The 15,139-nt window shown below is 37.4% G+C and overlaps 1 protein-coding gene across 2 annotated transcripts in view; it reads right to left on the reverse strand.

The window, feature by feature from the left end:
• The window catches only part of sema4ab (sema domain, immunoglobulin domain (Ig), transmembrane domain (TM) and short cytoplasmic domain, (semaphorin) 4Ab), a 43,081-nt gene that overhangs the window by 17,853 nt on the left and 10,089 nt on the right, over window positions 1-15,139 (reverse strand). For both annotated transcript variants that reach the window (XM_084422784.1, XM_084422783.1), the window contains exon 2: window positions 7,803-8,050. In XM_084422784.1, the coding sequence (XP_084278910.1) occupies window positions 7,803-7,896 (94 nt within the window). In that variant the 5' untranslated portion in view covers window positions 7,897-8,050. The remainder of the gene's footprint in view (window positions 1-7,802; window positions 8,051-15,139) is intronic.

Below are 15,139 nucleotides of genomic sequence, written 5' to 3' on the forward strand. Positions count from 1 at the left end.
ACCCCAGGGTTCATACTCTCAGTCCAGGCCAGAGAAACCAAAACACTTCAGTTCATTTGTAAAGATCCAAAAGCTACCTCCTTGACTTAGTTTATAGAAGTATGTGAAAAAGTAATGTCTGAATGTGAGAATGTGACAAAAACGAGGTGCAGACTGCTGAGGAAGTTTGCTTGACTAACTGCCCATGCTTCCTTCTTCATGATTATGTAAAGTTAAAATACAGACACTTCGTCTGGTTTTGTCAAATCCGTGTGTAACTCCTATCAGTGTCTGTTGCCGTTGGTCTGTGCATGTCACCGACACAATATTCTTCTTAATATTATTGATCTGCCTGCCTGCTTTGACAACATTGTATGAGACCTGAACCGAGCTGGACAATGACATCCCTGTTTTCTCCAGAGCTGCTGTAGAGATAAACTAAAGGTGCGTTTACACGACAACAATGTACTAAAAACTGAACAGTTTTTTTTTCCCTCTGTACAGACTAATCCGCAAAAATGACATAAAATGCTGTATGCATGCCAGACAAGTAGTTGGCATTGGCAATGTCACTTTGTAAAGAAAGACAACGCGGCTGTGCACATACGCGTTTAAACGTGCATGCCTATAGACTAAACACATACTACACATGTGCATGCCGTCATCGTTTTCACAGATTCACGTTTTGAAATTTACAAAGAAGTTTTCAAAAACGTGTACTTTGAAACCCGTTTGTGTTGTGAAAACGGACCCTAAATTAATAGCTAATGATTTTTACAAAGGAAATAAATCAATGCTGAACTTACTAAAACTGAGCAATGACTTTCCTCTGCTGCTGTACAGCCAAAACAATCTTTGTTGCATTCATTTCCTGTTATCACTGTAAAGCTGCTTTGAAACAATCTGTATTGTAAAAAGCGCTATATACACATAAAGGTGACTTGACTTCCGACACAACAAACTGAATCTACGTTTGTCAGCTCTTGGAATGTCAGTACAGTAATCTGGTGCTTGTCCGCATTGGTCGTCTGTCAGTGCAGTGTGAATCGGCCATAAAAGTTGCATGAGGAATCAAAACATCCGTTATATTTTAAGATGAGAGTTTTTTTTACAAAATGACTTCCCTTATCTAACCTGAACTAACTATGAGCAGTATTTTTATTAACTAACATTAACAGAGAAATAAATACTGTAACATGTAGGCTATAACTAAAGTTAATTAATGGGACCTTATTGTAAAGTGTTTCACAACTTCCAGAACTTAAAAAGTTGATAATCTCCCCTAAAAAGACAATTTATTAAGCAGCCAAAACATCTGGTTCTGAATTACAAACAGGATAATAGACAGAGTAGGAAAAACTTGTCAAAAAACTAAACTATGTAGAGAAAAAAAAAAAAAAACTTCTGTGCATTTCATAGAAAATAAATTAAACAAATAAATTACCTCTAAAATATCCACAACTTTCCAATTTGATTTGTTTACTAGGACTAGATATTACAATCCCTTATGATTCAGCTCAGCACAGCACTGGCCTTGAAAGATTCAGCACTACCACAGTCCATGCTGAAGGAGTCGTCTTAGGTGGGTCTTCACACCAATGCATCAGTAGGTGTGTACCGCCGCCTCACTGGATGTTTTACCCTTTTAATCACAAGACATCCTCAGCAGAGGCAAGCCCAGCACAGGCTGATAAGACCTGGGTGTGTGTCGCATGGTGACTATATAGGTAATTTGGCGGCCCACACTCTGTCCTTTCCTTTCAGTCACAGCCAGTGACTACTTCCTTCGGCGACAATGGCAAGTTCCTTAAGTACTTTCCACTGGGCCAGCATCTGATACCCACTTCCTTCAGCAGCCTTGTGGTGGAACTGGCTACAAAGCCCCTGCAGCCCACCTACACTAGATTCACCTTCACCTTCCAGCCCCGCTTCTCTGCTTCAGCTGCCAACTAGGCAGAACTAGGCTTCTTCCTTTCATAAGCTGCCTCGATTCCCTCCTCCCAAGGGACTGTCAGTTCCACAATGAAGACACAATGGCAGGAGTTAGACCAGAATACCAGGTCTGGGCGCAGGTTGGTCATCCCGATTTCGGGTGGAAAGGTAAATTACTAATTAATTCGTATAATCACTTTTAAATAAAGGTACACTATGTAACATTTGGCACTCTAGCGGTTAAAAAAACAAAACCATGTATTTTGTGGAAGAGCAATGTGCTTTGGCTCTGCCTGACTGGGCGTGGGCGGATGAATATGGTTATCCTACTACTCATAAAACATTCAATACTAGGCTTAAGAGATATAAATCAGTTTAGATGGAAAGGACCTCAAACTGACTAGCTGAAGACGTTACTGAGGCAATACCCATTAATAGACACGGTACTTCCTTAAAAATAAATTCCAGCAGAGTGCTACAACAACTTTAATGAAATGACCCTTCACATTTGTAATGAACTCTGTTAGAGTGCTACATATGGCAATTTATCTGATCAATAAAATACCTAATTCACCTGGTTGAGCAATAAAACCACCATCTCTGCTCTTTTATAACATTTCAAATCCCTCATTTCTCACCATCTCCGAAAAGCCAAGCCAATGTTGATTCTCCTTTTATTACAAGCTCTGTTGCATTCTCTTTTTGTCAGCAGACTGTAATGACTGGACCGATCAAACATCACTTAATCTTCATAACCCCTCACCCAGGCAGACTCCGTGATGTCTGGTTTCCCCACTGAGAATTACCACCCTTTCGGTCACCTTACTTCAAAGACACTCCATTGGGAGATAGTGCCTGCACAGAACAGTACAGGCTACAATAAACAGACATGTAGTCCCAAAGAAATGGAATTCTCCCCACTAATTCATTGACAAATCTGTCTAATGGATGAACATGCATTTCCCCAGTACATTTTGTGTATCATTACTGTTTGTATATTGTCTTTTTATTTTGTATAGTGTTATGCATGCCTGATGATAGAACTACTAGTTAATAGGGGCTTTCGCACAAGGTAGTTCTAGGAACTTAGTTCAAGGAACTAGCCACCAGGGTGGTTCCCCAAGAACTAATGGTTCCCGTAGGAAAATTTTCGCACCGCCAGTAGGAACTCTGAAGTGACGTAAGCCATGCTTGTTGTTGTGACCTATTTTGATGGCGCTGGGAACGCCAGAGCCTGAGCTCACAGTGCTCGCATTCTCCGTGTTCATTAATTTACGATCTGTCTAAAAGTCCTGTCTACTACAATATTAAATAGAACTGTTATACATAGAAAGTAGACAGTCTATGAAAAGGTATTAGCGGAGCAGAAATACATAATCATGCTTTGCTCGGTCCCATCAAAGTTGCATTGGATTTTCTTCTCAGCGTAAAGTTTTAGAGGCTCATCTATCACTGTTTTCCAAGTTCTAGTAGATTAAGTTTCTGGAGTAAATATATAGGCTATGATCTGTGTGTTTACACAGCTTTTTTAAAAATGGCGGGTGCTGGTGTTTCGTGTGCGTTCGGCCAATCAGCGTACACTTATGTCACTGGTAATTCCTATGGTGCTGGTTTAGACCCTTCTCTGAAGTAGGAGCTAAATTAGTTCCTCCAAAAGGAGTTCCTAGAACTAAAATTGTTCCTAGTTCCTGCGGTGTGAACACGTAAAAATCCAGGTACTTCCACCAATAGTTCTAGGAACTATGAAAAGGTTCCTCCGGTGCGAAAGCCCCTATTGGTCAAGCCAAAACTCAAAGGTGTGACCTCCACATAACACACAATATGGTGGAATAAGTCCCATCTTCTAAATAAAAGAGCCAATTGCCAATCGGTAAAGTCATTGCATCACTGCAGCTGCCGTTAGAAGCTCCGGTTGTCAGTAAAAAACAAACTGTATGAGATAGTTGTTGTCAGATTTCATTGGTGATTTCAAATATGAATGATAGGAGCTGTACTTGCATGACTGAATTAGCTGCCCGAGAGGTGTTTCAAAGATGGCCGCCGAGTGAAATAACTTGCCTTAAAGGGACTTTGACCATACACGCATCAAAGTAGCTAGAGCAACTTTTCTCTATTTACGGATATGACTAGACACACACAGGTGACGTATGTACGCAAATGCCAACGAAAACCATTCCAATATGTCTAAAATATAAACACTTATAATAGGCTTACCATAGTGAATCAGATTATGATAAAAACATGGTTTGGAAGAAGGACTGAAGCTGTATTGACTCATTACGTAAATTTTGTTAATTTTGAACAAAGAAAAGTTAGGCTACATAGTGTACCTTAAAAATAACTCTTAAAATATAAGAATACAGAAAGCATTTATTGATGCACCACATTACTTATATTATCAAGTCTGATTTTCATGTTTCTGCAGCTGTCAATAACAATGACAGCAGCAATTATAAGTTTGCAGATGTCATCATCAAATCATGCTCAAACACCTGCATAGGTGTGACCAGACTCATGCTGGCATCGGCTGTAATTGGTACTGCTGGGAAACAGGGACTCAGAGTCTGAATTAAGCCCTGTAATCTTCACAAACTCATGTCTGACTGACAAATGACTGATCCTGAATCAGCAAAAGTGATGTATCTGCATGTCAAAGCACCTGTAGCACAGTCTCTCAATTGTTCTGATAAACAAAGAGAATCTCCTTTTAACTGATTTATGTGACTCTCATAGAAAAGCCATTTGCCAGGTCAGCCTGATTCTGCCCTGCTTTGCCAACTCATGGACTGGCCTCCTCTTAACAAATAACTGTTGTTCAGAGAACAAGGGCCTCCATTCATTAAAAAATAAAAACAACAAAGCCACTTTCAATTACATCAGCGGATTTATCTGCTTACTTTCTTGTTTCTCAAAAGTAGATCATTTAAACTTCCTTGTCTGTGACCCAAATTTATAACCTTAAAATCACATCTTATAGTATATTTTTAATGTTATTTTATTGCATTTTATATTTTTAATAAACATATAATATACAAATATTTTTTAAAGAAATTAATAATTCAGCAAGGACGCTTTTTTTGATCAGTCTTGTTTTTTTGTCGTTGTTTTTGTTTGCCTTAATCTTTGAGCTGATACTGTGGCAATGTTGTATGTTTCACAAAATCCAATAAAGAATTTGAAATTTAAAATGCAAAACAGTAATGTGCGGCAATGCGAACAAATAAAAACAATATTACTCAAAAGTATCATGTCAATGACAGCTTTATATGGCAATAAAGTGTGCTACAAGTTCCTAGATTTTAGGAACCTGAGAGAAGAACTTTAAGTTCCTGAGAGGTCACAGGAGAAATGAAACCTAATGTAGACGTTTCAGAAACATTTAAAGAAGCCATTATAAGAGGTTTGCATCAAAGCTCCCATTAAGGTGAATGACAGATGTTTCCTCTTAAGAGAATCTGGGCAGGATCTTTCGTTCCTCTTACATCCAAAGCTTCCTAATAATGCAGGGCAATAAACATGATCTACATGGAAAGATATTTCTTGTAATGATCTATCTTTTGCTTCCTGCTTGTTATCTTTTCTTGTTAGTAAAATGAAATTTGAAGCCCTGCTGGTATTTTAACATACAAACATTCTGTACAAATTGATTGTCAAACAGAATCTGTGCAGACTCCAAAAGTAGTTGTTGTGGAGAACAACTCTTAAAAAAAAGTGTCTCATGTCTGCAAAATCTCAGTATTCTTGATAGTATAAGCATTCTTTATCTACTCAAATAATAATTAACTACTTGCTCTAATGGAATTAATAAGACAATGATTATGACAACGTTATGATAGTCACATAATGACTACAGCAGTATATTAAATATATATATTTTTTCATAATAGCATTTCTTAAAACAATTAACTTGCATATTGCATATACGTGAAAAGTAAAAATTCTAGCTATGTTCTTACAGGTCTTTGGGATAATCACAGCTAAACATCTCATCCAATCAAAGTCTTTCAATAAGTACTTGTACCAGTCACTGCAGTGCACAGCTAAACCAAGTGAAACGGTCAATCGGCAACTGTTTAGGCCATTTCATTGGTCTTGCTTTTCATTTTAAACAAGATCACGCTTAATTTCAAATACTTTGTCACATATAATTAAAAGGTAATAATTAGCAACACTGACAGTGTCACACCAATTTCATGATTCAACATGAAAAAAAAATGCTAGCATTCAGATAGCTCCCAAGTATTTATGATATTGAATAAAAAAGATATTATAATTTGATTACATTTAAAAAAAGCCCCCTCCATTTAGTGCTTCATGTTTTGAAAATATTCGTGTTAAGTCCATTTATATATATTTTTTGAAGCATTGTTATTAACTAAAACTAAACCTAATTGAAATTTATTTGAAATTAAGCTGAAATAAAACAAATATCACATGAAAAACATAAAATATTTTTTTTATTTTCTACACAATACCTTTTATTTTTACTTTTCTAATTTTCGTTTAAGTTGAAGTACTAAAATTACTAAAAGTGAAATAATCAAGCTAAATAGTAATATTAATTTTCGTTTAAGCTTTAGTATGGCCTTTTGTCATTTTTATTTGTGTTTTTTCATAAGTCAAAATACAAGGACTGCCCCGACTAAAGATTTTTAGTTGACTAATCGCACGTGTGTATTAATAAGCCATATAAATCACAATAAAAAGTTAAGCCTTAATTGCCTATAATACATAGCCTAATCAGCGCTCAAGTGCACGCTTAAAGCTTGTTACAGCGCACCGGCAGAAGAAATTATTTGAATGTGTTATGAAAAAACAGCAAGGAGACTAAACATTTGAATAATTTATTGATAATGTTTTCTGTGTTTTCGGCTGCAGAGATTAAGTCGACGATGCTGACTCGTCAACTCTGCAGTAATGCCTATATGCATGTTTTATACATATTACATAATCTGAGAATATTAGTTTTTCGCTTAAATTGGTTGACAATCGCTTGACATTTCAAGCTCTCTATAGATATATTTCTCATGTCTGTGAGGCAAATATACACTGAGTTTTGGTTTATTTTTTTGAAGTGCGAGAAACCGAGACACAATGCACAATGTTTTCTTGTTATTGTGAGTGCACACAATTAAAAGTATGTTTGGAATGGTGTATTACTCTTATCTGTATGAACAAAAATGACTGAGTATTTTAAGTTGTTTCCGCTGTTGTCAGGAAAGAAAGAAAAATGCAAGAGATCGCGCCGGCACCTCCATGTCATGCAGTAAGCGCACTATTCTTTAGCTTCCACACTTTGCACAAACACTTGGACATGCGCCTTATAATAGCGCACATTTATCTAGGTTAACATTAGAGTGAGTAGCCATAAGTCCGTCACAGACTTAGTGACTTCGCCACAAGGTTTTTTTCTTTCTTTCTGCGACTAATCGACTAATAAAATGTTTGGTTGACTAAGCCTTTCTAGTCAACCAATGATTAGTGGAATATTAGGGGGCAGCTCTACAAAATACTAATAAATACTATAATAGTATATAATAGTAAATTAACACTGATATATTCATATGATATATTCATGCTATTACAAGATATTTACAGAGTAAAATTATTACAATTTACAATGTTGCTAATGAAGATATCAACATTACAGTACAATATTTCAAGTATGTTTAACTCAAGTGGCACAGAAGCTAATCTCACTAGATTGTATTATGTAATTCAACTTTATTCACCTTCTGGTTTTCTATAAAACTACTGCAGGGCAAAGGTAAAGAGAACAACAGCAGCTCACAAGTTTCATAAGCTATTCAAATATCTAATGGCATTTGAAAAACAACTTGTTGCTCTAAATTCAGGTCATAAATCTTGAAAAGTTTAAAAATAAGACTTACCCATGGGAAAAGAGAGACGGGGGAGGACATGAGAATGACAGCTGAGGACAGTGAGAAGAGACAGACAGGCACAAAGTGATGTTGAATGCACCATCCTGTTGGAAAACCAGGAGGCCACTGAGCACAACAGATGAGCTAAATCCAAAGACTGGTATATCTGTCGCTGTCAGGTTCTGCGTTTGTCCGTTCAGCACTGAGTAGCCCACAAGGACACTTCAAACTGCCAAAAGAGTCTGCCGTCATCTCATCTGTGCAGAAGAAAAAGTATGTGTTAGAAATGTAGGCACTAGGCAAGTTCTTTAAGTCATCACTTCCTCTGAAGTCGCCTCTTCCTCTTTTACAATTCTTAATAAGCTTAAGAAACAGTCAAGGGATGACATACATCAGCACATGACATGTCTTCATCTCTGATTGGTGGAGGGGGATTTAAGTTACATTTTTACATTAGAAGACAAGAATGTTTTTTTATTTATTTTTTTATAAATCACGTTGAATCATGTCTAATGAATATATGATGAAAATCCCCGTGACCCAAAAACAGAAACATGGTAACTAGTGTCTTGTGCTTGGGCTACCATGATTTACTAAACACTTGTAAACATGTGGAGTGCTCTGTTGACCATCAGAAGAAAAAGAAAAAAAAAGTACGGGTGCCCCGATCAGAATTTTTGGGCCAGATCACAGCATCACCCGATGCCGATCATGGGGTATATTTGAACCCTTCTATTAATCATGTAGCATTATTTATAAGGATGCCCTGATCAGGAATTTACATACATTAATTCAGGGACTGAATTTTGTTTTGGGAAATTCCACCCTTAAGTGACTTTTGGATTTTTGCTTCTTTCTTTTTTTTTTACATTTAGACGCAATGCACTTTTGTTTTTACAAGGGGGCAATTTTGTTGCACAAAAACTTACACATTGCACAAGCCTGATTTCAAACTTTGAATTGTATTTACAAAAAAGACAAGCAAACAGTCAGAAATAAAATAAGAACAAATAAACAAATTACAAGCAGCAGCACAAATAAATGCAATAATAAAGGTATAAATGAAAAGCAGTTTTCAGATCGATTTACATAAAAACAATGCCTTGCATTAATCTCAAAGGGAACAGTATTGAATAAAAGAAACTTCATTTTTTAAATTCTGAAGAAAACAAGTGGTGTTTACCCAAGCAAAACTGACCAAAATGATGCAGGGAAGTTTACCTTAATGTTGTTGTTTTTTAGCATGTTATGTTGTTGTTGGTGTTATGGTCTCTATAATATTTAGATTTTCAGATAAAGCTTGGGTACATCCTATTTTATCATCTGCCTGATGAAAATTACAAGTCTGTACATGTAACACACAAGTCACTTACATAAATTACAAACCTCTCCAAAACCAGCAGCACAAACTGAGGTATTATTCATGTACGCACTACACAGCACAAACGTTGAGTTACATGAAAAAGTTTAAAACAAGCAATATTAATAGAGTATGAGCCATAGCAGTAGTGATGCTTGTCTTAGCAAGTGTCCTTCACTAGTTGAGTCTGAAGGGGGGGACTAAACAGTAAATTGGTTTACAATAGGGATGCACCGATACCAGCATCGGTCGGCCGATACTGAGCTCATGTACTCGTACTTGTAAAAATGACAAAGAAAGAATGGCAAAGAAAGTAAAACGAGGTATGATGTAGCTTATTATTTACGTTAACTGACGAGAGAGAGAGAGAGAGAGAGAGAGAGAGAGAGAGAGAGAGAGAGAGAGAGAGAGAGAGAGAGAACTTCTGTTGAATGCTCTTGATTGCTTATCGTTCACTCAGCACGTGTTATTTGAGATTAAAACTAAATCGCATAAGTAAAACATGAACTGTTACCTGATTTATGTTACAGGGTTTCCCTGTTACCTGATTCCCTATTACAGGACGTGTGCAAGTCAAGAAGTTCCATGAACGCAAACATTCAAAGTGCCTCAGTGCGTGAATTGTCTTTCACGTCTCTTGCTTGTACTGATGAATTCAAGTGAACATAGACAGTATATTTAAATGGAGTCTGTGCGTCTTATAAACCTGCTGCTGTGTTTTAATGTTAATCAAACAAAGGACAAATAAATTACTCACGGCTTTTGACTAAATAGGCTACCTTTTGTAACTGTACAAAAATATCCATCTATATTTAATTTATTCAGTAATGAATATGCAGTGTTTTTTCCACATTTGATTGATTACTGTAGTTTTTGTTGTAGTTTCAAAATTGGAATAAAGAATTGATATTTCACTGGTGTCTAAACATTTGTACCACTGACTCAATCCTCAGCACTGAGCTCTTCTGGAGCTGCTCTAAATATGTGATGTACTATTAAATGAAAGATAAAATATCTTTCAGAGCAACAGAATGAAGAATGAAAGTAACAGAAGCTCATACAATGCATTTTAGCAGGCTTAATTAAGCATGAAAATAACTGAAGGAAATATTTATTTGATGAACAAATTAAGCCAACTAATTTGATTTATATTACTTTGGTTTCTCTAACAATACATTTTAAAATTAAAAATGCAGTGAAAATACAGGTATCGGTTATACGGTATCAGTATCGGCGAGTACCAAAAATTAAAGTATCGGTATTGGACTTGTTCTGGAAAAAGCGATATCAGTGCATCCCTAGTTTACAATATATACAGAACTAACCCTGCACAAGCAACAAGGGATGCTTGTTTCACCTGAACAACACAATACACACGTCAACCTTATTTCCTACACACTACTCCGCAGGTCATCAATATATAAACCCAAATTACTCATTCATAATTTCACGAATTCGCACATTCGTATAACCAGATCATGGGCATTTCCTTCGAGTAGGCAAGGAAGGCAGTGTCTCCTCAAAGAAACTGGATGAGAACAAATAAAACAAATATTTCAAAATGTGACAAAAAGTATATGAATAACTCGTAGTCTGAGGTCCTCCTGAACTTTGTTAATAAATTATATACTTTGTTAATATAGTTTGTGAGATAAGAAGCATTTTCATCATTTTATGTCCGGCCAGCGGCATTAACCGGAACAACCATATGAGAATTACCCAAGCATTAGTTCCTTAAAACATCAATGATGTATTACCATTAAAAGCAGTTTTAGTTAGTCACTTCCAGCGTGATTCATGTCACGGCACTGGATCATAAGAAAACAGTGACAGCCTTAAGACAGGATTTAACAAAAATGCTGGTTGTAAAGGACACCCTAACATAAAGATAGCCTTACAGGAGACCCCCCTTCCTAAACCGTCAAATTTAACTACATGTAGGCCTACATATTTTGATTTTGATATTGTTTATTGTGACTGTATTGGAGCCAAAGCAAATTATAATTTTCTTCCCACTGTTAAGGTGACACTGGAATCTAAACATTTTCAATGCAATTCAAATGTATTTTTAGTAGGGCTGGGAATCGATTAAAAAAAATTAACCAATTAATTGCATTTCCCCCAAGCTTGTAATCATCAATATTTAAACTTAGAATCACATAATTAAATTAAACAACACAGGAAAATAAGGAACAGAAAATAGCCCTAAAATAATATTAACCATCAATATATTATTCTTTTTCAATAATCAATCAACATAATCAATTTAACTGTTTTTTTTTTATTTATTTTTTATAATTATCAAAATAAAATATAGCTAGTCCTACAAAGCTATTATTTCCAGAGCATGTGATCAGAGCAGGTCATTTTACCATTGTTGCCCAGCATGACTATACCAGTTCAGTAGGGTTATTGCAAACAGAAGTCTACTACTGAGAAATGTCATGTTATTTGAGCGGACTTTGCTTTTCCAGTGCGTGAACGGTACATGATGCGTTTGGCCGAATGACAGAGCAGAACACGCAGCGCAAAGATGGAGCGGAACACTGAGCTGAGAGCACAGCACGCCGACACACACACACACACGGAACGGAAAAGACCCGCTCATGAAAGCTGTGCGAGAATGAAACCTGATCGCCGAACATGGAGGGGCGGGACGGCATATTTTCGGCCTTTTCAATAGCAGCCGCAACAGGAAATCATTAAAACGAGGCAAAAAAAAAAAAAAGTGCTGCGTTAATTGCATTTTTTTTTTTTACGCGTTAAACATCTCAAATTAATCGCAAAGATTAACGCGTTAATTCCCCCAGCCCTAATTTTTAGCACTGCGCTTGCTGCGATAGTCAGACACCGATTACATAACTTGCCCACCGCCCCCAGAACAGAACAGACACTACAATAAATAAAACAAACAACACGGTCTGATCAATTCAGTGTGAGCCGAACGAGAGTCGCAACTCAGATCAGCAGCAGGACTCAGATTTCATTTATCACATGAGCTGACTGACAAAATGATGGCAGAAGATTTGGTTACAGAAAGAAATGTAAAAGTGTCTATTTGGCAATATTTCGGATTTAAACCCATTGGCACATCGGTAAATTAGGGAATGAACTTGCGCTCCCGGGGGCGGTTCAGAGAAAAGAGGAGGCGTGCTCCGGCGCAAACGTTCCCTGGTGCCATTTTGGAGTTTCAGAAAACAATTCCACCACAGACCAGGAAAAACCTAATCTAAAGTCAGTGGCGCGTTATTCAGATGGTATTTTAAGGGCGCATGCTTTGCCATAATGTAGTGTGTGCACAACGCACATACACTTTGCTTCTCTCATCTACACAGACGCAGCAATTCCCATTTTTGCAAATCATACATAATTACAAGGAAAAATATTACCACACAAGGGAAATCATTGTGGTGTCCATGAAGATGTGAAAAAATAGGCATAAATCTAGCTTACACATTTACCCAAATTATTGGGTAATTAAATTAATTAATTAAATAAATTATATTAATTAAATTACCCAAATTATTGGGTACCCAAATTATTGGCCCTGACGAGAACGTTGGTCTCCTCGGCTGTGAACCACTCCTGGCGTGCGCCTGGCAAATCCGCCATTATAATAGCAATTCGCCATGGAACAAGCATGCCTGCTTTTAAAGGGAATGTGAGATGACGCTCTGATTGGTTTATTGCACGTTACGCCCAAACCACACCTATGAGTAATGTAGCTACTTCAGAACCCTTTTTAGATTTGCGTCGGGCACAAGAGTCATTTATCCCGCTGGTTTAATAGCAACAGCGCCCGAAATCCGGCCACAAAGTTACTTGCGTTTTGCGTTTGATACTTATCTTATTACTAGTCTTCTCCACTAGATGTCATAATCTTATTTACCTAGCATGTTGTTACAGTGGGGATCCTGCCATTCATTCAGTGCTGAACATAGTGGATACAGGTGTGGCTTTCAGCTTGAAAGACGTTTCAGACAGTTTTATGAACTGTCACGTCACTGTCCCGATCAAACTAGTGCTGCTTGGTCACGAAACTTTAGAATTTGCATGCGTTTTTAAGCCTTGCCAATTTAAAGCAGGGCTCAGTAGTTTCTGGATTTCTTCGCTGTATTCTCGCTTTTTGCTCGCAGGTTTCTCTCTAGAGCTCCCCCCGCAGCTTCGGTATAGATATTTGACAACACTGTTGTAAAAACTCGTTGGCGATTCTCAGACACCAGAGGCTAGTAGATCAACGACATCAAAGCAGATGGGACATTCTTTAAAACATGTTCTTCATTCGGGTTCGAACAGCGTGAGGGAGCGCAATAATGACAGCATTTTAGCAGATTTCTTTTGGCCGTAAAGCAATTGTTTACATCGCGAGACCTGATATCACGCGATACTTCCTGCCGCGGCGGCCGGTGGCCCGCCGGCTCAAAGTTGCAAGTGCGAATTTTCCGCTCACGGGCACCAGGGGGGTGCGAAACGACCACCATTCAACCCGAAATAAGTAATATAACCATTCCAATGACTCCGAAGCTGTTCAGTTAACGTAAAAAAGTTACTTAGTTCACCTTTAAGCATTGAAGCGAAAGAGAACGTGCGTGCTGTGTAAGAAGTTGTATGCGCACACCCAGCCCTATTGAGAGGTGAAACGCATGCACTGATGCAGTGACCAAATACAGTATATCTGCAAAGAAATGTTTAACCACACTCGACAGCCAGTATGAATTGTCAGGGCGTGAATATCTCTCCAAAACAGCAGTCGCACACACCCATTCAAGCAATTGCCGCTCCCAAATTGCCACTAATTCGAAAAGCGGAAGTAAAATGCACACGGGCATTCATAAGTGATTAAAAAGCAAGGTGAAAAAGAGGGGAAAACTCCAACGCCCACGAATTAAAAAATACTTTTAGTAAAATCTTCTTCTATAAGACATACAATCCAAGCCAAAATCTATCCTCTTTAAGTTAATAGTAAATTGAACCCCTGATGCTGTAAACCAGACTAGATCTTCAACGCAATACTTTTCAACTTGGATGGAATTTGAAACTAAAAAGAAGTGTTGGATACTCCAGTGTTGATCCACCACATATGTGACCCTAGACCACAAAACCAGTCACATGGGTCAATTTTGAAAAAGCTGAATAAATAAGCTTTCCATTGATGTATGGTTTGTTAAGATAGGACAATATTAGGCCGAGATACAACTATTTGAAAATCTGGAATCTGAGGGTGCAAAAAAAATCTAATTGAGAAAATCGCCTTTAAAGTTGTCCATTTATGTTCACGATTGTGCTGCATTCACTCACAAAAATAAATGTTTTTTACAAAATATCTTCATGGAACATGATCTTTACTTAATATCCTAATGATTTTGGGCATAAAAGAAAAATCGATAATTTTGCCCCATACAATGTATTGTTGGCTATTGCCACAAATATACCCATGTGACTTGTGACTGGTTTTGTGATCCAGGGTCACATATGACACTCAGATGTCTGACAAAGCAATGGAATTTCAACGGAGTCATATCTTGACTTCTATCATGTGACAGCAAACACTAAATATTACAACAGTCACTATAGCCAGTCACATCTGATTAAGCATAGTGGTAGATCAAAACAGATAGTAATTAGTGTGTGAGAACAGGTCAGATGAGTGTTTCACAATCAACTGATGAGTGTGAAATTACAGTAAGGGCTCTAGAAGTTTATAATAGCCAGAGAGTGCTATCTGCTAGCATTCCCATTCATCTCAATGGCAGTTGTCTGGCAGGCGCAGGATTTGAAATTCTACCATCTTTACTCATTGGTGCTTAATTTTGCCCAGGTTTTTGGGATCAATCATCTGAGCCGTTAATCACATGTGGTGAATTATTTTAGAGCCACAGGAAATTACGTCATTACAACACTAACCAGCTTCATAAGAACTCGACAAAGTCTGTCACTACCAGTTAGAAAGTATTCTTAGTTTTGATGTGATAGGCAGTAGAAAGTA

The sequence above is a fragment of the Rutilus rutilus genome, assembly GCF_951802725.1.
Source record: "Rutilus rutilus genome assembly, chromosome: 11".
Lineage (NCBI taxonomy): Eukaryota > Metazoa > Chordata > Actinopteri > Cypriniformes > Leuciscidae > Rutilus > Rutilus rutilus.